Source organism: Venturia canescens, chromosome 2 (genome assembly GCF_019457755.1).
Source record: "Venturia canescens isolate UGA chromosome 2, ASM1945775v1, whole genome shotgun sequence".
NCBI lineage: Eukaryota > Metazoa > Arthropoda > Insecta > Hymenoptera > Ichneumonidae > Venturia > Venturia canescens.
In genome coordinates, this window is record NC_057422.1 from 7,903,191 (window position 1) to 7,927,607 (window position 24,417).

The 24,417-nt window shown below is 40.5% G+C and overlaps 1 protein-coding gene and 1 long non-coding RNA gene across 10 annotated transcripts; one reads left to right on the forward strand and one right to left on the reverse strand.

The window, feature by feature from the left end:
* Positions 1 to 26: 26 nt before the first annotated feature.
* Unc-115a (Uncoordinated 115a) lies at positions 27 to 24,340 on the reverse strand. 9 transcript variants are annotated; one of them, XM_043411647.1, is made up of 15 exons: positions 23,699 to 24,340; positions 12,745 to 12,905; positions 12,385 to 12,550; positions 11,429 to 11,672; positions 10,394 to 10,721; positions 9,574 to 9,645; positions 9,186 to 9,372; positions 8,721 to 8,986; positions 8,380 to 8,641; positions 8,049 to 8,135; positions 6,223 to 6,323; positions 5,230 to 5,299; positions 4,241 to 4,326; positions 3,369 to 3,572; positions 27 to 2,980 (listed from the first exon to the last, which is right to left on the reverse strand). In XM_043411647.1, exons 1-15 carry the CDS (start codon positions 23,700 to 23,702, stop codon positions 2,867 to 2,869), a joined length of 2,352 nt encoding a protein of 783 aa, XP_043267582.1. In that variant the 5' UTR covers positions 23,703 to 24,340; the 3' UTR covers positions 27 to 2,866. The 9 variants fall into 9 exon arrangements, with proteins under 9 accessions (XP_043267582.1, XP_043267579.1, XP_043267577.1 ...); XM_043411644.1 differs by lacking the exons at positions 6,223 to 6,323; positions 23,699 to 24,340 and adding exons at positions 5,526 to 5,623; positions 17,537 to 18,199 and having other exon boundaries at positions 4,286 to 4,326; XM_043411642.1 differs by lacking the exons at positions 6,223 to 6,323; positions 23,699 to 24,340 and adding exons at positions 5,526 to 5,623; positions 17,537 to 18,198.
* On the forward strand, positions 8,885 to 10,009 carry LOC122406279 (uncharacterized). Its single transcript, XR_006259947.1, has 2 exons — positions 8,885 to 9,000; positions 9,144 to 10,009. It is a non-coding gene; the product is annotated as an uncharacterized lncRNA (long non-coding RNA).
* Positions 24,341 to 24,417: the final 77 nt, after the last annotated feature.

A 24,417-nucleotide genomic window follows, 5' to 3' on the forward strand; every position in this document is an offset into this window, starting at 1 on the left:
ATAAAAAGAACGACTGTACAATCGCGTTTCTTTGACATAATTATTTTTGTTATTTTTCTGTTGCTGTTGTTGTTTCTCTTGCATTTTATAATTGAAATTTATGGACTAGCGAAAGCGGTGTGTGCTTTATACAACTGAAAACCTTAACATTGGTTTTAATCGTTAATAATCAGCGAGACTATGCATACATAAATCTATATAAATGTGTACGTTCGTAGCGATAAACCGGGAGAACATACAAACAAATATAAATATACGTATAGCGGGTCTCTTGCATTCGAGGCTGAATCGCGCTGGCGTTTTGATCACCGAGAGACAAATCTCGCACAGACAGACAAGTTTCGAACGAGAAATAAAAACCGTTCGAAATAATACGAAAAACAGTGAATACTCTTTCTGGAACACATTTGTCAAGACTTCAAGGTTTCACGCTCCATTTTGTCTTTTATGTTCGACCTTCGTCGTCATCTATGAAATCATTATTTCAAACTATTTTTTCTTCTCCATTCAAAAATTGCCATTACATATCTCCAGTCTCGTACAGCAAATTTTATTAAGTTTATACTTGCAGTAAAACCACGTTCATGCACGTGAGACCCTTACAAGACTCGTTAAACTATCTTTCGGATTAGTTCTCTCTTTTTTGTTTTTGTTTTTTTTTTTTTTTTCGTTTGCTCGTACGATCGTACGCTATGAGACTTCGACGATTATATACTATATAGTAATAGTATAATATAATATTATGTATAACGATTTTTCTGCAAAGAGTGCGTTAAATGTCTATTATGCATTGACATTTATCGATAGGCACATGACTTGGGGGGGGGGGAGAAGGGAGGGAGCGAGTGGGGGGGGGGGGGGGCAGGACAGAGGGGAAGGAAAGTAGAGGAATCGAAAGTTTCTGGTTCGCAACACCCCCAATATGAAGTTCAGCAAACGTGTTTTTTTATCATCCGCATATTCATCGCGATTATTATGACTATCGTATTGCATGTACCACAGACGAAAATTCCAGTTTCAGCGAGTGGAGTCCGCGAACTAATAATAATATTAACGATAATAATAATAATAATAATAATAGTAATGATAATGATATAATGAGTCATAATAAATTGAAAGCGCTGGCATTATTCACTTTTCGTAATGTTACATTATGCGGAGATATTATGGAGCTTCGTAGATGTTTTAATAAACTTTCACGACATTGTGCTCCTTCCGGATAAAATTGTCCCACGTGTCACCTTGCATCTCGGTTCGGTAATCTACCCTTTTTTCTATTTCATTGGTTTTTCTCTCTCTCTCTTTTTTTTTGTTTATTTACTCTAAAATGTAGCAAGAATATAATCAATCAAACTTATGGCCAAAAAATAGTAGCTTTGTTTTTTTGAAGATACTCTAGCGTTGCCGGATAGCTGATTTTTAATCCCTCGTATCGTGCATCATTCGGTTCTCTTCGTAGGACACATACGACTCTTTTAGAGACTCAAAGAATTTTCGATCCTTTTATATTTATCTTAACTATAATTGCTTTTTATCATTCGTCTTTTCTCCTTTCTCCTCACTTCTTTTTCAATCGTCGATTTACAATCGTTCATCCACACTCTGCTGAGAATGCAACTGTTCGTAGGGTCACGCTAACGACGACGATCCTTGTCTTTTGCCATTGTTTCCATTTTCTTTTACATTATTTGTAACGTAAAAATGTGGTTAATCATGCTTTTTCATTTGACCTCATTACACGATTTATATCCTTCGATATAAACGAGCCCAAGTAATATTGGTCAGATTAAAAAAAAGGGGGAAAAAATAATAAAATAACAAAAATTTTAACAATGTCGAGTAACGAATAAAAAAGAGGGAGAGGGCGAAAGAATTCAACGAACTTAGACTTAATCGTTTAGTACGAATTACCCTTGTACCCACGGCTCATCGAGGAAGATAAGAAATTTTGTAGGAGCGATATTCAAGGGAGGGGAAAGGAGAACGATTCCGTTTGTACAATGAAATAAGCCAAATTTAAAATTCTTCTTCAATGAACTAATCTAATCCCCTAATATCGAGCATCCAATTAAAACTAAGCTCCGATAGTCGACGATCGTAACAACGAGATGGTGAATATTTTTCATTATTTTGTTTTACTTAACTGTACGCGGAGCAGCATTTGCAATGCGCATGGGCTTTTAAAATCCACGTGAGTACGTTTTATTTGATTCGCGCGAAAAGCAGAGAATTTTTTATCGAAACTTGAATAACAAAAAGTAAAAAGAAACTCGAGATAAATGGTTAGAAAAATGAGAGCAGAGCTCTCATAGACGGGATAACCGTGGCAGTGACTTTTGACTGCTGTCTGCCTCCTCAGGATAATTCACGAAATGTCTGGTTTCGTTGTCGAAATCATTTGGGAAAAACACACACACACACACACACAATCGTCTTTCCCCGTTTAACATCGAAACATTTGTATAGTTTGAAACTCGTAATCGACTGATATTTGTAGGTAATTGAGAATTCGCACAACGAAAAATGTGCGTGTCTCTTTTTAGTACAGTTGTCATAAGTGTGTTTTGTGTGTTATTACTCGGTTACGATTTTTTTGCTTTTTCTGCTCTTCGCTCCGCACAGACTGCCAATTCTCAAGCAATCATTTCTTTTACTACGGTTTTTTCGTTACTTTTTTGTTCTGTGGGGGAATGTAACGCACGCACGACACACTCACGCATACGCCCACACACGCGCGCACTCTGTACCGAATTACATTTTTCGGGCACGACGGAATTGGGTGACATTTTGGTGTATCGAAATTATACATAGAAACGGCAGTTGTTGTTAACATTTTTTTTCTTCCCTCTTTCTGCTTCCTCCTGACTTAAAACAAACGGGCACGTCTCTTGATTTCGTTACGACGCCATTGGGGCAGCCGATAAAATTCCGAACGATTACATTGTAGTATAGATTCGAACTCGGCGTCCGACAGATGACGCTGAAATTAATATACAAAAAAGTATTATAACTGAATGAAAAAGTTGGAGTTTTAGCTAGAAAAATTGGAATCCATCAAACCAATAAAAAAAGCGATTCGCTTCGTGAAATAGAATGGTTTACATCTTTTTGGTTTTCAAAAATCCTTTCACGATGTACTCACAAGGCTCTGCAGACTTTTTGATGGAACTTGATCAACTTTTTTCTCATTCTAATAATTTTGTAATTTATTTACTTTGAAAAAAAAAGTGAGGCTAAATTGCAATTTACTACCATGATAATGTCAATCGACAGCGTTTCAAGATTTTTATTTGATGAATTCGTCTATTTTTGAGTTCGTTCCGATTCGTTTGTGAGGCAGTTACGTAAACAATGATTTGCATGATCACCTCGAGATGACAACGATCCACGTCAGCCGGGAGTCTGTAGTTCGTTATAACGAGCAAGTGATAGGGATAGAGTTTGGGAGGCTCGGTGGGTGCTGCTCCCATATCCGGTAGCGAGCGTCTGACGTGATGACCGTGACTTCCGCCGACGACAGAGCCGAGACCTCCGGTGTACGTTGTCGACGATGGTAAAATTCCGCCGTCATTCTGAGCAAAGAGCAATCTTTATATTCCTTCATAAAGCCAAACATTTATATCCAAAGCAAAAATAAAAATAATAATCTAAAAAAAGTCGCCTCACTATCACGCACATGCTAAACTTAACATGCCATTCGCACGTTTAATTGCACAAAATTTTTTGTTTTTTTTTTTTCTAACAATAGTGCCAGTATTAAACTCCAAGGACATGAGAATTGTTGTAAAAATCACTTGAAAATTTACATTGCAAGATGATGACACTCAAAGAATCAATGATAGACACAAATTTGTACAATTTATATTAAAAAAAATAAAAAATAAAAATACAATTTTGTGATAATGGAGAAAAAAAGTAAAAAAATTAATGATGATTTTGCAATTTTTGTACAGCCATGCATCTCATGAATGACGTGCTATGAAATTTTTCAGTGCCACGAACGATTGGTCTGTACAGTTGAACAAGAATAAAAATATTGACGAGTACAGAAAAAAGGGATTTACCATGTTCCTATGTACAAATTCTTCTCTCGTAATAAAAAAATTGGTTTGCTCGTACAAAGCGTAAAAACGGTAGCACAAAGAGACACGATGTCAAAAAAGTAGATGTGAACGCACTATTAGTTTGGTAAAGTGTGGACTTCGATGACAAAATATTGGTGCAAAAGCAAGCTACAAACCATGCTAATTCGCCGGGAGTAGAAGGGGGCAGTTGTCGTACATACCAGTGCCCGCCGGTCCACATCCGTGATGCTGCCTGTTGATACTAAATTGTCGTGTTTTTGATTTTGAAAAAAAAGGAGGAAAAGAGAAAAAATCGTCAAACCGTTTTTGTACAAGGCAGAGTTAGATCGAAAGTTGTTGCTTTTTTCTTAATCGTGTATACCTGATCGGCTTGTAAACGTCATCGCAAGTGCTTGTGCGTGTTTAATCGAATTTTTGACTATCGAGAATTGAAGATTAAATTTTACACAGAAATTTGATGTGATTAGAATCCATTTACAGTATTAAGGGGATCATAAGACTCTTTCGAGAGCGAGGCACAATCGCACGGTGCTATTTTTTGCCTCAATTTTTTCTGTACAACTCGTCACATTGTGCCCCGCTTCGAAAACGTTACTTCAAACATCAAGTCGAGGTTCATTTTTGAAAAAAGATGGAGCAGCTAAAAATCGTAATTTTTGGGATGAAAAAATGTCTTCCGAAGTCCGGTATCATTTTGCCCTAAAATTTCAATGTCTTTAATAATAATTTTGCGCTTTACTGCGGTTTGAAAGACAACAAATTTGAATAAATGAGTTTCAATGCTCGGACAATTCTTGGATCTAATCGAAGACAGTTTTGCGGTCGAAAAAACGTCGATCGAACATCTGGAACGAGCAAACTTTTCAGGTATGGTTAAGACATGCGGAAATGCTTGAAAGAAAAATTCAAAAAACCGGAACTCTCGAACTGCGAGGAGGATCGATAGACGCGCTTGAAAACTTCAATAATTATTTGATTAGTAGTAACTACCGCGTTGAATTATAATGAAAAAAAAAAAGAAAAAAAAAACAGAAGCGGATCGCGTTTAAAAGAGACAGTAGGAAAAGACACCAGTAATTTATCGATTTCGTTCTCATTTTCGATCTGGAAAATACAATAATGAAAAAAGGGTATGAATACTCACTGTCAGATTTGCCAGAAGAAAAATCTGTGCTGTGCGTCTTGTCGCCCATTCCGCTGAACGAGTAATCACCCTATGAGCGAGAAGAATATATTCAATTTCGAAATACCTCGAGTGACACATTGTTTTTTCTAAATATATCGCTATTGTTGAATAATTCGGATGATTATTCGTAGCGTCAAGAGCACGGTGCAGAATCGTATCTCTCGTCGTAACGCGGTGCAACTTTGCTTCTTTCTGTCTATATTTTCTTCGTCTTTGTTTTTTTTTTTTATTTTTTTTTATTCCAAGAGACTTACAGGGAGAGCAGATACGGAACCCCCGGTTGAGGAGAAGGTGTGACTTCGCGGTGCCAGACCGTATCCCGGCTTCGGGATGTGCCGAAGTGAGCTCACAACTGCTTCCAAATTTCAATCGACATTACTCAACAGTAATTATTCTTTGGTTAAATCGTTCGTTGTGTCGTTGTTGTACGATCATTTTTTCTCGATCCCATACGAATGCCCAACGTTCGCAATTTTGGAGTAGAAAAATAAGAAGAAAAAGAATTTTCTCTTTTCGAGATCTCGTATGAAAATGAAAAACACCGCAAGAACTCTCGCCCGTATTTCCACCAGACACGGACCAACCCCTACCGTCGAACGAACCACGGATTTTTTCGGTCAATTACTCATAAGGTTTTTGGCTCGTTTACAACCGACCGAGGACGCGCTTCCTACTTCAATTTTTCGTTTTCCTTCCACGTCTCCAATGATCTGCATCCGTCTTAGAGCAATGCCTTTTCTCTCTCTCTCTCTCTCTCTCTCTCCCTTCAAGTGTTTTTTTTTCTTCATTGCTACAGTTACGTTTTAAGCGGCCGGCCCCGTAAGAATGAGCGAATAAATTTGCACCAAATCGTGAGAATTTTCTTTCGGGATGTTTTCCCTTCGCGTTAATCAACTCGCACAATTATTACGGGGCAAGACGCGCGAGCGGGCTCAAATCTCCACAACTCACCGAATTATAATGCCTAGCTGCGTTTGGTAGAGTGAAGGCTCGCTGATTGCCAATGGGTGGATAGTTTCTGGGAGCCGGGGAACGTGTTGATGATCTCCCGGCTGTTTTCAATCCCGGCTCACGCAAAAACGACACGACACAACACACACAAACAAAAAAGAGAAACACAAATAGAGAAAGATAGAGACAACCGGCTATCGGACTTGTAAGAACGTGTACGTGACATTATTTCGTGATTAACGGAGCGACTTTTTTCTTTTCACCTTAAATAACATTCGAGTGAAATTTTTTGCCGTTTTCATCGTCAGGGACTTGAATTTTCTTCCGGTACATTTCGAATGATGTCGAACTTTGTTGTTTTTAAGGATTTGTCTCCCAGGAATTCGGCACATTTTTGACTCTCTGGTTTTCAATGAATCTGAGGTTATTCAAAAAATCGCTCCGTTACACGCTGAGAATCTTGGTAAATGCACGCTCTCGTGGTGGCTATCATTAAAGTTTGGGGATCAACAACGTTGAATGAAAAATAAAAAGGTTCCCGAAAAAAGTGCGAGTTTCTGAGAACTTTTTTCCCGTCGATCAACGTTGCCACCTTACAGATTCAACGAAAGAATTGAGAGTTTACAGAGTTTTTCAAGAAGGAACGCGTGACGGTTTGAAATCATGTACTGCGATTGATTTTTCATGTGGAAATGGTGAAAAGTGCACAGGGAAATTCGTATAACCAATTCATGCATAAGTCGAAGCATTACGAGAGAGTAAAGTATCTCGGAACGATATGAAGTGTGCTTTTCAAGCCGGTTCAATATTGTTACGAAATATTCGTGAATTTGTGTGTCTTTATATTTTTTCGGACAGTGGAATACGAGAAAAGCTCGAATCAAGAAGCGTCGCCTATAAGCAGAACAAGTTCGGTCAAAGTGAATAAATAATTGTGAAAAGCGTGAAAGAGTATTAATTAAGTGTTCGGGTCTGATTGCGAGAAAAAGGTAAAAAGTTGGAAGATTTGAAGGGTGAAAAAGACCGAATTTTACTGGTGAAAAACTTTGTTTCAAGGACAATGACGTTATTGATATAGTATTCAATGTTCTATCATTCACGTGGTTTTGGAGCCTTAATTAAATTTCATTGGTTGTATCGTGTGCAGAAGAGTGAAGCATTCTTGAGAGTGTAAAAAATCGCGTTGATTGCATGCAGAGGCTTGAATACATCACCTGATATTAATCGAGACCCGACCAACCGGTTTCTCGGGCTTTCGATCGATCCATTATTCGTATAAAAGCAGAAAATGTTGTTCATCGGTTGATTAATTCTGCGCATTGTGTTTATGAGATTATTCGTTCTTTGCTAGAGCTCAAAAGTAAAGTGGTGCCAAGGCTTTTGCTGTAACGCGCTTGCTCCGGTAACGAGCATCGAACTATTCTCACCTATTTGCGAATAGAAAGAAGGAGGGTCTCGTCTTGAAAGTTTGAAAAAACGTGCGCTCATCGGCATTGGTCTATTTCTTCATTCAAAAAGAAGAAGATGAAGAAGAACACGGAAAAGACCAAAGAAACAAAACGAACTAATTACGTACGCTCTCGCTATTTCATTCGAGGTTCAACGGTAGAGGTGGTGGTTCATGTTAGTGTTATGTGCGAACGTGTGGACATGTATGAGATGAGACATACGCATGTGGTTAATGAAGAGAGAAAAACAGTGATATATCTCCTCTATAAAAAGTGGAAAATTCATATACCAATGTGAATTGTGTTTCGTTGAGCACTTTCCATTTGTTAATCAATTTTATCCATTTTTATCCCGTTCAGAGTACGTGTAAAACTCACCGTTGTAACTTGGTCCTGTACTGGATTTATAACTCACGCCATCCTCGTCCTCCCAAGGTCGGGCATGGTCGATATTTCTCGAGGGAGCTGTAAATATTTTAGGCTCGTTGAAAAATTTTAAACCACGCAGAGAACAGTGAAATTTACAGTCAACGGTTTGTCAAACACCGAATAAGATTGTGTAAATTAACAAGCAAGAATTTTCCTCCAATCGTTTAATAAGAGTTTTGTGACACGAGCGTTGAAAATTTAGTTTCGCGAGTTACCTCGACCCGATTATTCTCAACCGATGCACTGAGAGAACGAAATTTTTATAGTGAAAAGAACTTACAAGCTCCGACGGGGCTCTCGTAGCGAAGTCTGTAAGTCGGTTCTCGCGCTGCCGACGGTGTTCTCGATGCGTTCCTCGGATCCACGTTCGCCGCTCGGTGTCGTAAATTTTCGCGATCCTTTTCTCTGTCTTGTAGAAATACTTTAGCAATTCCCGTGTCGATTTTGCTCAATTCGTCGTGCTCTTTTTTCAGTTTCTGCTCAACTTCCTTGATATATCCTTTGTGATCGACCTCGTCCTCGTCGTCAGATTCAGGTACTCCCTGAATGACAAATTCCAGATCGTTAATATCAAACCATTCGATTAGATATTAGACAAAGGGTGTCTAAATCGCATCAAACCTTGTAAGTGTCGGACCATCGTCTACGTCTTTCTGGATCGGTGTAAGGATAAGGAGGTGCGGGAAAATCGTCCCTCTCGATGGGTGGTTTCGAGCCAGGAGGCGGTTTCATTGCATCGGGATAGTGTGCTAATTCAATTGGTTCGTCGTTATCGGCCTGGCTTCCGGCAGCTGGAGATTTTGGTCTCGCTTCGCTGAGAGCATCGACGAGAGCCCTCATTCCTGAACGACTGCTACGTCCGCCGCTGCTTCTTATCGAGCGTGATGCTGTCAACAACATTGTAAAATTTTATTTTATTTAATGAATTACAGCAATTTGTACGAATCGAATCAACCGAATGTGCTGAATTTTATTGTGAAAAGAGAAAAAAAAAAAAAATAATGAACGATTGTGTTACGTTCAATACGATTTCATATCCCGAAGGATCAAGAGAAAAAACGTTTCTACGAATGCCGTCAAACTCACAGCTGGGTCTATGAAAGTGTGGACTGGTCGGTGGTTTGTCGTAAGGTTGAATCGGACGTCGAAGATATCCTTGACTAGGTGTCTCGGTAAGATAAGAGTAAGTGTAAATTCTCGATACGTCCTCGGCTCCTCCGCGTCCATATTCCCGTAAAATCAATCCGGGGCTTCCGGTTCTGGCTGGATAATACTGAGAAAAATAAATCGTTTCGTTTGCACCGATCAGTTCGCAGGCGAAAAGTCATCATAACGGACGGACTCGAAGATAAAAACTGACTATGAGAGTATCAGGGGGTCGGATAAACGGAAATAATATGTTGTTTGCAAATAAAATGAAAATGGATGAAGAGAAAGCAGCAGAAGTAAAATAAAAGGTCTTATAATGGCATACCTTGCGACTGAGGCTGCTGTAAGGACTGCATATCGATCCGTTCAGGCTTGGAGTGCGTGATCGCATCGAAAACTACACGCAAATATCGTGCGACAAATAAAATAAAATAAATTTACGAACGAAAACAAAAAAACATATACACACGTTCATATGTATATATACAGATTAATTAACCAAGCATCAACTAAGTAAAAACAAATGATGGAGGTTTAAATAGGGATTAAAAAAGTAACATTCAGCGGTAATTTACGTGGAGCTTTGACGAGCGTGGTGTGGAAGAGCGAAGCAGGATTGGACTGTGATTTTTTCGACGTGGGATCCTCCATCTTCGACACTCTCTAAACTATTATGTATACGTATTTATATACAATTCACTTATATTAACGATCACATTAGCGTGCACTCAAGAGGCGTAAATAAAAATGTGTGAAACGTCTGTGATATTTGTTAAGATCTCGAAAAGATTAACCTTCGGATCTCTTTGCCAGTTCGATCTTTATCATACCATTGAATTATGAAACGGTTTTACCGGAAAAAATGTCGCGTGTTCTGAGAATTCCTCGAAAAAACACTCGTCAAATATTTACAGGTAATTTCAGAAAATCGTAAGCCGACATTTTTCTTTTTGATTTTCATCCGATTTTACCGGATCGAAAAAAATGCTTTTGAGCTGCTGTTGTTTATTTTTCATGAAAATTTTCTTTTTTCGAATACTTAGTGATTAGAATTTACGATCGAAGGTTAATCAAATTTGTACGGAACGTTATTTCCAGTAAGTATTGTCAGTGTCTCCACGGTTATGATGGAATCGTGGCTTCACCTGCATTTCCGAAGCGCTGCTTGATATGCGCTCGGATTCACGATGTTGAGGAGTGTGAGGCTCCGCAACATGTCCATGACCATTTACGACACCGTTTGGTCCGGTTGGCCCGGGTCCACATCGCGGATGCCATATGGCCGCTCCCTGAAGATACATTTCTTCTCCATCCCCGAATGGATCCCCACATTTTGTGCATCGTGCACAAGTCGGGTGGAAATGATGGTTCTCACCTGCCTGCAATACTTTGCCGCTTATGTAACGACTGCAATACGCACATTTCACACCAAACTGTTTTTGATAATCTTTCTCGCAGTAAGGCACTCCATCCCTGAAAAATTGATTGATTACATCGATTAATCCCTATTATTAAGTCAAATTTCCTTACCAATTAAATCGATGCATTGGAAAATAAATTACAAATCTTTTATCCCTAAAAAAATGTTACTTTTTTGGGAATCCCAAACGGTCGAAGTGAACAAGGCCCTTTGAAATTCTCAAATTTATGCGTAATAAGGATTTTCATAGATGTTTGCTTGCTGGAGGAAAACTTGGGAAAGAATAATTCACGAATGAGACCTATTCAAGGAATTTTATAAAATTAAAACTTAAATCGTAAAGCTACTTTCCAACCTTTCACGAACCAATAGAGAACTGATATTCTTTAAAGACGTATAAATATCAGCATGGAAATGCCTTTTGATTAATCACTGGATCATCGAAATTTCAATCGAAAAGGTGCAATAATTTTAGACACGTTGCAAGAATTTGTTCCATAAAGGACACTCCTATAAACTAGTCATTACAGTTATTTAAATTCAATCTCAAATATCAGTGATGAAAAATCTTGCGTTCCGAATAGGAGAGATTGCTTTACAGGTGAAACCTCATTGTTTCGCTAGCAAAACGTGACCGTTACGTTGGGTTTTGTGGTTTTTTGAATTTCAGTCGGAGCTCTCTGTGTTACAATGCAGCATTGATTGGAAAAAAACTGAAATTAGAAAGCGTCGCGGAATCGGGCGTATCGGCGATACGTACTTTCCCATGTACTCGCCATGTAGAACGGTGTCACAGCTATGACACTTGAAGCACCATACGTGCCACTGCCTATCGAGTGCTACGAGCGCCTGACCCTCCTGCAATCGTAGACCACATCCAGCGCATGCACCGGGATCCGTCGAACCCGCATTTCCCACCGTTCCACGATTGTGATCATTGGTGCACACAGGAGTCGAAGCTTCTCGTACGGGAATACCGACGCAGCGATGGCAAAGGGCTTGACCTGGAAATTTTTTATTTTTATTTTTCAATATTCATCTCGGGTATCACATTATGAAGAAAATATTCATTAAAATCATTCAAGCATTTATAGAACTTTTCGTAAACTTTTTGAGTTATTGGAAACTATAAATCTCTTTCAATAGGATGTAAAATTTAATTTATATTATTCAATATTCATTTCGGGTATCACATTATAGAGAAAATATTCATTAAAATCGTTCAAGCGTTTATAGAACTTTTCGTAGGCTTTCTGAGTTATTTGAAACTATAAATCTCTTTCAATAGGATGTAAAATTTAATTTATATTAATCAATATTCATCTCGGGTATCACATTATGGAGAAAATATTCATTAAAATCGTTCAAGCATTTATAGAACTTTTCGTAGGCTTTTTGAGTTACTGAGAACTACAAATTTCTTCCAATAGGATGTCAAATTAAATATATATCAATCAATACGAATCTCGAGATTCATTTGAACATTTGTCTGATTATCAGAATCTGTAATTAATGTTTTAATATTTAGTTTATACATTCCCGATACTTTTGTACGTTTCCTCGTGCAAGTATTTTCATGACGAACAAAAATCCTCAGTCAGAAGTTTTGAAAACTTCGATTTTTTTCCAGTCCGAGTTACTAATTCTCATTTGCGAGGGATTTCACTCGACAAATAAATGAGCTGTTTTTCCAAGTGAGTAGAGAAATCTACGAACCTTGGACCAAGGTCACTTTGGTTCCTTCGCCAAGGAGAGGCTGTCGACACCTCTGACAGTGGAAACAATTCGGATGAAACGAATGTTTGTCACCGGCCGTGACGACATCGCCCTCGACGTATTCACCGCAACCGGCGCACCGGGTACCCCAACGTTCTCGATAATCCTGCAAAATTCGTTACGGTGGTTTAGTGCGGTCGTTCATACATAATTCATAAACGAATAACACGAGTCGCTCGAAAAATTCCAAATTGGCTGAACGATGAGTCGAATCAACGATGAATCAGGATTTTTTGATTAATTTTATATCAATTAACATTGAATTGTGGGAGAACATGAAAATAAAAATCGTTTTCTCACCTTCGTACAATAGTAGGAACCGTCACGTGGAAAAAATCCACCTTGGGCCAAGCTCGATTTGCACTGAGCGCACTTGAAGCAACCAATGTGAAAATATTTGTCCTGGACCCGGAGCACCTGACCGCTGCATTTTTTCTTGCAACTTTGGCAAAACGTTTTCACTGAAAATAAGAAAATAAAGTTTTATTATTCGATTGTGAATTGAAACGAGGGTCGACTAAAGTCATTCGATCGAACCAGCCACTTTATCTACTTGAGAAAATCACTTTTTTCTTTTTTTCTTCTAGATTTTTATTTTTTTCTTCAACTAACCACAACTCGATCGTGAAATGAGGAAATCGAGAAACTTCCGTTACCGTTAAACCGCTCGCGAGACAAGTGGAAAATGTTCAGCTTTTCTGAATAAAATGGAATAAAAAGAATGCTTTCATCCAAATAATCGGGTCGAAGAGAAACGAGATGTGATTTCGTGCTCTTGGCATTTGTAATGTGGCATTTAAGGGGCTATTCCGAAGCACGGGACGAACGTTGTTCCTGATGAGGAACGTTCAAACCCCCGACAAGCCCTATCAACTAGATCCTATACAGACACGTGCAACAGTGCCTCAATCCAATATCTCGTTCATGTAAAGGGTGTTCCACGTGGTGATATTCCGATGCCTCAAAACTTTCGTATCACTACGATTTTTTCCCCACGCTTTCAGACGTCCATTTTCCATTTTTCTAATTCACATTTCGTGGAGATTCGAAAGTCGAGAAATCGATTGAACAAATAAGATGAAAAAATGGAATCGATATTTTGACAATTTGATTATTCTCCACTCGAAAGTCAGAGCCGACTGCGAACTGCTCGGCTGCTCAAAATAACTTTGAGAAATCTCACCGCACCCGATAACTTTCTTTCGTCTCTGCAAATTCCAAGTTATCTCGTACCTCCGGTCCGAAGGGGCAGGAAAAAAGGTTCGGACTTGTTCAATCGGGCGTGGAAATCGAGGTCAAAAAATACGACAAAAGTTATCTTCGGTCCACTTTTATTGTCATTTTTCCCCTGAGAAGAGCGAGTGACTATTTCTCGTCGAATGTCCGATACGCACAGTCACATACAGAGGGCGTGGCGGAGACGCGTGGTTGCCCTGACGATCCTCGCGTGTTCCTGCACCATATAATACTCGGTCTACTCACGAATCTCATGGCTTTTTGCTGAGGTTCGAGAATCTGCAACGAGCTTTGCAAATGTCTCTGTGTCGTTTCGCGATTCCGAGGAGGCGAAGCGCGCACATGCGATTCCAATTTAAAAACGCGCTCGAGTTTCTCCGGTTTCTAACACATGCTTCGAATTTAAGCAGGTGGGGGCTGCACGACTTGGCTCAATCCAGTTTTTACTCGGCTAATTAGTCTCTCTGTACTCCCAGCACAAAAAATCCTTCAAACGGTTTGTTAAATGAGCCTCGTTAACTTGCTCACTTTCGAAAATACCTTCGACGACCTTCCCGAGTTACACTCGCGTTACGTAACCGCAATTTCCAAAAGTGACGTTCCCCATCAGCTCGAAACTCCCTGATAATTTTGTTCTTCGAATTTCCGTCAAAGCTCCCTTTTACCGTTTCCTTACTTTGAAACGACTCACGAAGCACAAGCTAAAAGCCATGAAAAATGATCTTCTTAACCCTGCTAATAGCCAATGAAGCAATTGATTGATAAATTGACAAATCGACTTATCGTCGAATTGCTCGATAATACGATGATTCGTTGCTCGAGTCATTACCGACACCCTCGGTTGTCCTCGCGCACTAAATTGTTTATGGAAAAGCGACGACGCTGAAGTTTGCAACGTCGGAGCCCAACGAAATGGAGGAAAAAAACACCGCGATTCGCCAATTTTTTGTTTCACGGACTACAAATTGAAAATTCGAAGTTGGAGAATTGCTGAAATTATCGGAGGCTTTTTTCCATCATTTCGTTGGACTGGGACGTTGCAAACTTGAGCCTCGTTATGGAAGTGTGCGAAGATTCTCCATTCTTTCGCGTTCCACAGCTTTTCAAAATTTTTCAACCCACCAAAGATTTGCAAGACTCTCGATCGAGTAAAAAGTGATTTTTCGTTAATCGAGAATAAATGAGGCAGCGAAGGGCACCAAAGCTCGATATTTTCGTTGTTTTCATTTGAGCAGACGGTGACAAAGCTCGCTGTACGAGGAAGCAGGAGTAGTAACTCGCGGCGAAACAGCTCGCGGCCGACGAGAGTATAAATACCACGTGACATCACACTAGTCACACATATTTTGTACATACGTCATGCTCTTACCTACACGAGCGTATCCGTTACGCGGGTAAATTCGTTTGAATATGAGCTCGTGTGTGTGCGTGAATACGTGGATGCGGAGACACCGGGGGTCGCTCCAGTCCCTCGACGGCGACGCTATATCTATTATTACATCAGAGAACTCCGGCGATATCCTGCGTGCATAATTGCCTGCATACATTAACCGTGAAGAATCGGAGGCCTGGATGAAACGTCAAATTCCCATTTTTAGCTGTCAACAACAGTGTTTCGAGCAAATGGACAAAAGCTCTCGATTTTTCGTCCTTGACACTAGTCTTTTGGGCTCTCTCGAACCGTCTGGTTTGGAAGCGATATTGAGATGGTCGTGAAGCTTCTTGGAGCATCGGACGCGAGTCAGTATTCATCTTTGACTTTTCGTACCGACCTCTCGGTCGTTCGGGTCCTCAAAACGATGAGTTTCGAGTCGTGAATTTGGCGATTTTTGTTTTCTTTCCTCGATTATGGAAATCTCATGGATTGGCAAAATTCGAAGAATAAGGTTTGATGGACGCGGGGGCTCGAGCTCGGCGCGACGGAGAACGAGCGGAGGCTGCGAGTGGTGCAGCTCGTTAAATGCAGTTGACCAGCATTCGTTGGTGTGATGCTATGTTAATGTGATTCGTAAGTGGACTAAATAGGATGTCGCTGAGTGGGGTCAAACGTCAAACTCGACGATTCACCGTGCTCAAATTTTCTCTTTCTCTCCCACTTTTTTTCACTTTAACGAGGATGCCACAGTTCCCAGTGCCTTCGTTCTTATCGAGTGGCGTTATCGCGGACACGATGAGACACGCGAATGTGAGGTGCCTCGCGAGCCGGCACGTGGCTTCTTCGTTCGAACGATTCGTGAGCGGCGTGTCTCTCGAGACGAACCGTACGAAACGAACGTGCAACAGTATTTCGGCACGGAAACATAATTGAAGCGAGCGCGCAAGGACGGTCGTCAACGAGACGGTTTTTTCGTCACATTCTCACAAAATAATCAAGTTGGACACCGATCGTCCAACTTCGGTCGTCAAAATACTTTTTTTACGAAAAAAAAAAGTTGAAAAAACGTTTTTTGCATTCTTTGAATTTCAGCAAAAGCAAAGGGCCCGATTCCGGTAAAAATTTTTTTCCAAACGATGAAATGGAATTCTCTCGATTTTATTTATGTTTCCATACTTTCATGAAACTTGTATTTTTATTTAATTATTAATCGTTATTGATTAATGTTGATTTTTTACATTTATTTTACTTTGTATTCAATTTTGCATGATTAATTATTAATTAATGCATATAATTAGATAATATCATTTGATTTATAATTATGGGAAATCCATTTTTCTTTGAAGAAGCAATTGAAGTACGTCGGCTCGAAATCGCAGTAGAAACAAAAAAATTTCCACAAATTTTGATGGATTTTTTTCGAGGTCCTATTTTGCCCTATAAAATGTTTTTTTACTCTACAAATTGCAAAAAATGGCAGCAAACTTCTTTTTTTTTTTTTATCGAGAATAAAAATAGAAGAAGCTCCTTAAACTTCTGAATCGTAAAAAATCTCCTTATTTACCCAGTTTTGCTGGGGTTTTCACAAAATACATTTGACATTAAGTTACGAGTGGAGCCACATGCGTCGTGTTTGGTAATGAAATCTGATTCTTTCTCATCGTAAATAAGGCACGTGTACAAGTGAAGTGATGGAGGATCGTAAGAAACAAAGGAATGACACACTGACATGAAATTCCGGCGTTCATTGCGTAGGTAGATTGAGGAGGAAGGGACGTGATTGACTGGGATACTTGAGATTATTAAGAGAAGCTTTATTCTTCGTGGCTCCTACAACGTTCGCACGTCAGTCGATATGTGGCAGTGAGAAATCTCAATTCGCTGAATATATCCGAACGCGCTTCGGAGCGTTGAAATTTACGATTGAATTCGACTTTCGTTATTTTCAGAGGCTGCAATAATAAAATCCGGAAAAATCAGTGTCGATATAATCTGCTGGTAATTGTGGAGATAATAAATCGAGATTGAGCAGTAAATTTATGATCCGAACACATTCGTTCGTCGATCTTGCGTTCGAGATTTCGACGACACAGGCCGGACCGCGAAAAACATTTTTCTAAACAAAAACTTTCTTTTACACATTTTTTAAAAGTTTTCTTAATTTTCTTTCGTTTTTTATCTTGTTTACAATTATTATATTACGATTATAATTTTGTATACAATTTTCTTTTATTCACATTCGATTTAATTTAATTCACATTCGATTTTCTTTTATTCACATTCAATTAAATTAAATTAAATTAATTAATAATTAATTAAATTAAATTGAATGTGAATAAAAGATAATTGTAAACAAAATTATGAAAATTTAAACAAAACACTCATCGATCCGTTATTCGTGTTTTTATTACATGAAAAGAAAAACTCTGATGCAGACTCAGATAAAATGATTGGTATCATTTAGCGAGGAGAGTGTCTCACCCTTTTTTCCATTCTTGGGCTGTTGCTCGAGAGCCTCCGAGTCGGGCAGATCGTTCTTGACCCCCTTACTTTCTCCGGCTGATAAAGTCTTTTTTTTCGTACGCATGCTGAGCTCCTTTTTCTATCCTCTCCCCCCTCGCCGTTTTTCTCCCTCGACAAATGACCAATAATCGGCGACCCCGTTATCGAGCCCTTTTCCAAGCAGGATAATATCACGACGAAGCGAACGAATGACAAACGTACCGCGAGATAGAAAAATAAGTAATGCGAAAAAGAGTTTTCTAGCGCTGTTACGAGGCGTCCCGGTCTACCGTGTTGTAAAACTTGGCTGGAACGAGCTCGTTCTTTTTTACTTTCGTTATTTCGTACTCGGAGCACCTCGGCGCGCGGTTTCTTATCTTCGATAAAATTCTACGTCATGTGTGCTCAGTCCGTATAAATAAAATACTCCGCGAATCGTTTATTTCCTTTGTGTACGCGTGTGTGTTTTTATTCGTTTGCGGCTCAACGCACAGCTCGAAGAGCACCGACGCTCGAACGGCGAGGACGATAATCGACTGACTTTTGCGCCTCTATGTGCTAAAGTACACACAGTAGTGTTATTGTAACATATAGAAACGATCGGGGCTGTTGAGAGGGGGCAGAAACGATACGTCGCTCGAGGGCGTCCTCAAGAGCGAAAACCTCAACGAGCCGAACACACGGGCGACACAGCCAGCTCGTTTCCTCCAACGACTCCGTCCCACCACTCGTTGCGTACCACTTTAATTACATTCCCGCTCTTTTTTATCCCGAGACCCCCCCCCTCCCCTCCTTTTTTCAACTTTTTGTAAACACGCTCTTCGCGGCGTGTCCCGCACCTCGCGCGAAGATGCCATTGCGAGCGTAATACGTCACCGCTGCTGGACGAGGACGAAAAATCTTCAGACCTGTGGAACAACGCGTCCGGAGTTCAAAACTCAAAATCGACGCCCCGAGCCAACATATTCTGAGAAATATCTTCGCTGGTGTTGCAATATTCGTTGGAAACGTTTCGATCGCTCTTTCGAACCATCCGTTCTTTTAGGAACGTTGTTTTTTCATTTTTTTTTTTTTTGAGAAAGAATTTTTTTTTGGTACAATCCCAGTGTCGGGGTCGACTTCCGAAAAGGTTGCGCCAATTTTTTCCCAATTTTCGAAACTTCGTGTCAAAGCTCGAACGAATTTTTGAAAATGTGCAATATTTTGGGTCCCGAGATCGGCGCAGGCTGCGGATTTCAATTTGAAACTCAGCTTTCAACCATTTTCCCAAAATTCAAGCAATTCAGGGACTCCACGAATTTTTTGACCCGCAGAAATCACAAATACGGACATAAGAAGCGTGTGGCCTAAAAAATACACTCTCAAAATACAACAAAATTTTTGATATTCCTGAAATTAAAAAAAAAAAAAGTTGATGAAATAAAAATAATAAAAATGGTTTCAGATTCAACAGCGCATATCGTACGATTTATTTTTTCAAAAATGACAAAACGCCGGCCACTTTTCCAAAAACTACAAAAAAGCACGTTTTTTTCATCGTTTTTTGCAACAAAAAAAAAATAGTTCCACTAAAAATTTAAAAATTCTTATAACATGCGCGATAGTTTTAGTCATGAAGAACACGCGGTTAAATATTGGCAAGGATCGGTCGAATAGTCTCGGAGATTTTATCAACGAGCCATCGAAAAACGTAATTTTGAGAAAAACGCGAGGCAGCGGTACTGCACTGGGCGGCGCGTGTACCAGCGCGCTCACGCACAGCCAATCAAACGTCGCTCAAAAGTACGCTTGACTGCTCGGATCTTTGTAAAACGTTGGTACGATGCTTTCGAAAAATGCAATAAAAACGAGAATCGATTTTTCGTAAATTCTGATCAGGGTAGACCCCTCGATCGAACGTTTGGGCACCAATCTGCGCGGAGATCGATCGAGAATTGTGAAAAGTATTGAAGCGAGTATTCTCACGATACTGCGACAGCAGCGAATCGGTGAACGCACTTCGTGACGAAAATCGTCGTCAGGAAGGGCTTCTGGGCGATGTCGTTTCTGCTAATACTCGTGTATTATCAGAATTCTTCAACGACGCGGTGGGATAAAAGTCTGAAAAGATAGAGATGCTTCGCAGATAAACGTCGTTATCTCGAGCTTCGTTGCTCTTCGTTGAATCGGAACGACGTTGAGTCACCGCGTCGATATTTTCAGAACCCGAATCCGATTCGGTATCCCGACAAACGAGGTTCTTTCGTCAAAATCCTTTCGGCAAATGCGACGAGTTTAATTACTCGAGCGTCGTTGAAAAATTGTGCAAAAAAAAGATCGAGGAGGCACCGCTAAGCGTTTCGGGTTTCCAAATAATTTGATCAACACCGAATAATCGAACGGAGACTCGAAACGAATTGGATTTTGGATTGAAATAATCCGGTGAATTGACCTTGGAAATATTACTCATACGATTTATTTCTACTTGTATCGCGCGCAGGCTCCTTCGCCTGCGTTCTCAATTTAGATGTTGGATCATGTGTTTTTTCTTGTTTTCTTATTTCCTTCTATATACGCGCAGAGTATCGAGGGGGCTTTGCCAGCGCGCAGCACAAAGGCCAATGTCGTTTTTTCCTCTCCCGAATCCCGTCGCTCTTGTTTTTCTTTTAGTTTCGAATAGTCGACGCGCTTTGTTTTTCGGCGCTGTTTCGGTCACGTTCGGTAACTGGACTCCGCGGGGAATCCACGAGCGCGATAAACATAGGTTTTTACGCAACTTTCGTTGTCCATCCGCATCGAGCCGTGGGCGAGGGGAAAGAAAATTTTTTGGAATTTGACGGAAATACTCGGAGCGGTAAACAGAGAAAACTTGACGTTTGAAAAGAAGATTTTTTCGCGAAAATCCCGCGATAAAAAGTTCTCGGTAGAGAGAGAGAGGGAGAGGAAAAAACTCGTTAAAGCTCTTCCTTAAGCAGAAAAGCAATGTCGATGCCCCTAAGATCTCTCTCGACTCTCGTTTTCACTGCTCCGCCACGTTACGTATCGGGTTAACGTTCTTCACTTGCTGGCAAAAGATTCGTCTCCGTGCGGTGCAACCTGTGGCCGTTATCGTCGCTGCACTGGAGACATCGATTACGTAACGCCATTTCCAATGTGTGCCAGAAATACATACGCGCGTATACGGCTCTCAAATATTCGCGCGATTAACGAGCGCGCCTCCTCCACGAGGTATTTCGCGCGAAAGTTTCGTTCCCCCGACGGTCCTTCAGCGTTTCGGGTTTCCGCGAATTTCCGTAATTTTCGTTTTTTTATTTGCTTCACCGATAGGATTCTCAGCCGAGGAAACTTTCGACCGGCGACTTGAAAACTCGCTCGCTTCACTGAACTCGAGCAGCATTGGACCGTTCATTTTATTCTCCGCGTCAAAATAAAAACTGTTGGATCGTTGGCGTTGCGATGAGCCGCGAATAAACTTCTCTGAAAGTGGTTAAAAACCGAGAAAATCAAAGTCCATTGACACCGAACGGTCAAACGGGCTCGGTGGTCAAAGGACTATCGGTCAAAGACAAATGAAATAAATGCTGGCTGCAGGAGTCCACCGAACGACGAGAATAAAAATAGCAAAAAGCACGAACTTGCTATTCATCGTTGTAGGAAGATTCATAAATAACGCTGGTATTGAAAAACAATGAGGCAAGAAAGTTTCACGTGAGACGTCTCATGTCGCACGCACATCGGTGCGTCTCGAACGTCCTCGAAATCGTAGATTGCAGTGACGTAGAAGAGACGAATTTCCATATAGAGATAATACAAATTTATATTAAATGTCAGAAACTTGATGGTCGGGGCAGAACAGGACGAAAGGATCGAGCCAATTGAGACAGTTAATTCGACCTTTCCGGAAAATAATTTCGCGAATGACCGGTGTAAACGTTAATACGTTTCTGGGCTTATCGCACAGGGGAGCGCAGATATGTTGACCTAGAACTCGACGTATTTAGCACGAAATAGTTATGTGCATTTTTAAGCGGTGAGCACGATGCAGGCTGACAGTATTTACATGTGTCAAGCTCCCTCGTCCTGCGGCTCGGCGATCTTTATCACCGAGTCTTACAATCGTTTCAATGCAATCTGGATAGTAATTATCTATTTATCGTCGAGATATTATAATCAGTGTGGAATTAATGATCTCTGTTGAAATAATGACGCTGAAGTTTCCAACGTTGGAGTCCAACGAAAGGAACGAAAAAAACGTTTGTTATTCACCAATTTCTTATTTCACGAATCGTTGGTGCAGCTTGAAAAACTACGAAATGCAAATTTGGCAGGAAATAAAATAGGAGAATTACTGGAATTATTGGAGATTTTTTTTCGATCATTTCGTTGGACTCCAACGTTGGAAACTTCAGCATCATGTTGAAATATAGGGAAGTACGAAGGACTGAGATTTCTGAAAAACAGTTTTAGAAACGTTAATTTCAGTGCATGTAAACCGCGTCGAAGTGAGTGGCCGAAAGAAATTGCATCGAAATCGAGCGGGCGAACCGAAGCTTCCGAATCATGAATTTCCATTGCGCTAATAAATATTTTTTCCTTTCCACTCGATCGTCTGTTTGAAATATTTACAAAGACGTTCGCGAGGTTGGCAGGAATTTTTTCCATTGAGAAACCATTTTGACAGGCCTGAACCGCGAGTTAGAAAAATAGCATTTACGAAGTTACGTATGTGTGTGTGTGTGTTGTGAGGGTTGAGAGAAATGGTGGGAGAGAGAAAGGGTCTTCACGCTGCATTTCTCGGTATTAACCCCGTGGCATACGTTCGGTGGGTGCCCTGGGGGTCGCACGAAAATCGATATGAAATAACGGACCTCTGTATAGCGACTCGTGTGCCTGTATATATGGATAAACACACAGAGACGAAGACACCGCTAATGACGTGTCAGGTAAAATGGTGCTTTCCCATCGATTCTCGAAGTCATCGTCAAATTTCTTTTTTTATGGTCCTCATTTTGTGACTATTCCAAGAAGGGGAACGTCAAGTCGATAATAGACAGCCGAAGTCGGGAATGAAGAGCTCTGGGTAGTGCGAGAGAAAGAGAGGAGGGGGGGGGGAGAGAGAGAGAGAGCAGTAGGAAAGAAGAGCCCAGCCCAAAGCGTGATCGCGTATCCGATCGCGGAATGCTCGAATCTCTTCCGATGCAGACGTCCATCTCTTCCTTTTTCCTCTGTACGATTTTCCTCAGAGTTTGCTTCAGACCCATAAGCTTTAGAGCGGAGCTTAAATTAACGTCCGCCTCGTGTCGGCGAGCATGTACGAAAGAGAGAGAGAGAGAAAGAAGGGGGCAGAGAGGACTAGAAAACGAAAACTCGGAATTCCAAAACTACGCTACGGGAGTGCACGCCAACGGCTATATGAGAACGAAGCATGCACGCCCCTGTAAGAAACGCGTCAACTAATTTTAGCAACTAACCCACGCTTCCCCTTTTCACTCAGTTACTTCAACGTTAAATGTCTCATTTTTCAAAAACACCAAACTCCCGCTTTTTCGTTACGCTCTATCTCTCCTTATTTTTTCCTTCCTTTCTCATATTTTCACTGGGCACTCGGTATGTATAGGCATGCGTACGAATATTCGAAGACGATAAACTCGCGGACGTTAAAAAAATAGAAACAATAAGCGAATTGTAAGAAAAAAAAGTGAATTTATAGCGCGCGCAGAAGGCTTCTCCTATCTGGGCGTGTATATCTCGATCATCTCGCAACACAATCACCAATATGGACACGTTGTATATTTATACGCGTGTATTTATTACTTCCGTATTCTCATACCAGCTTACAGTACGATCATTACTATACGGTGTTCCAGAGTATCTTTATGTATATACTGTACAAGCTCGAGTACGCCTACTTGCCAATCTACCAATACACTTTTGACACCTTGGAATTGAGTTTCGAAGATAACAACAATTAAGTTGAGCGAAATACATAACAAATGGATTATAATACATCGAGTTTGGATGAGTTTTGTCACGGGCAAACGAGGAGAGGAAGGAGTCGGCAAGACAGCCAGAGAGGAAGAGGGAGAGAGATGAAAAATAAGGCGATGCCGGCACAGGGAATATAGTTAAATTCCGGTTAACCGAGTTTCCGTCTTTACTCACCCATTATTACGAGTTTTGAGAATCCGAGAAGAGTTTAATAGACCGTGCTCCGGCTGGAGACAGGAATCTTCGTCCTTTCCCTTTTGTTGAACCTGCTGTAAAGGTTTTGCTTTTTCACCGGAATGTCAATCCTCTTATTCAATTTTCGTACGATAGAATTTCGAAGTTTTTTGTTTTTTTATAAAAGCCAGAAGCACACCGGGACACCCCGCGTCACACACACATACACACACACAATGTGTAAATTAAACACGAGATTTATGTTTTTTTGTTTCCTTTTTCTCGTCCAGCCACACACACGTTTTATTATTTTTTTAGCATTAAAAGACGAGAATTAAGTAAAGGGAATAAAATAACTGGGATATCGGTTGTAACGTGTGGTTAATAATATATATATGTATATGATTACGATCGGAATAAACGATAATTCAACACTGGCCACGAAAACGCTTGCCGTCCGACATTGTACCACCGACCGACTTGGGCCGAGTACCGACGAGCTTACCACCGACGTCAAGGAGGCGCTTCAAGCACCCACGATTTTCACATCCACTAACACACACCTGCGCGTATCTCTCTCAATTCAACACAAAAATATACTATTTCACACACGCTATTGTTACATCTGTGCACATAAGTACGAAATAGTATGGAAGACGGGAAGACTCCAGGGAGATGCGCGCGCGCACCTCTCTGCTCCTTATCCCCTCAAAACCCCC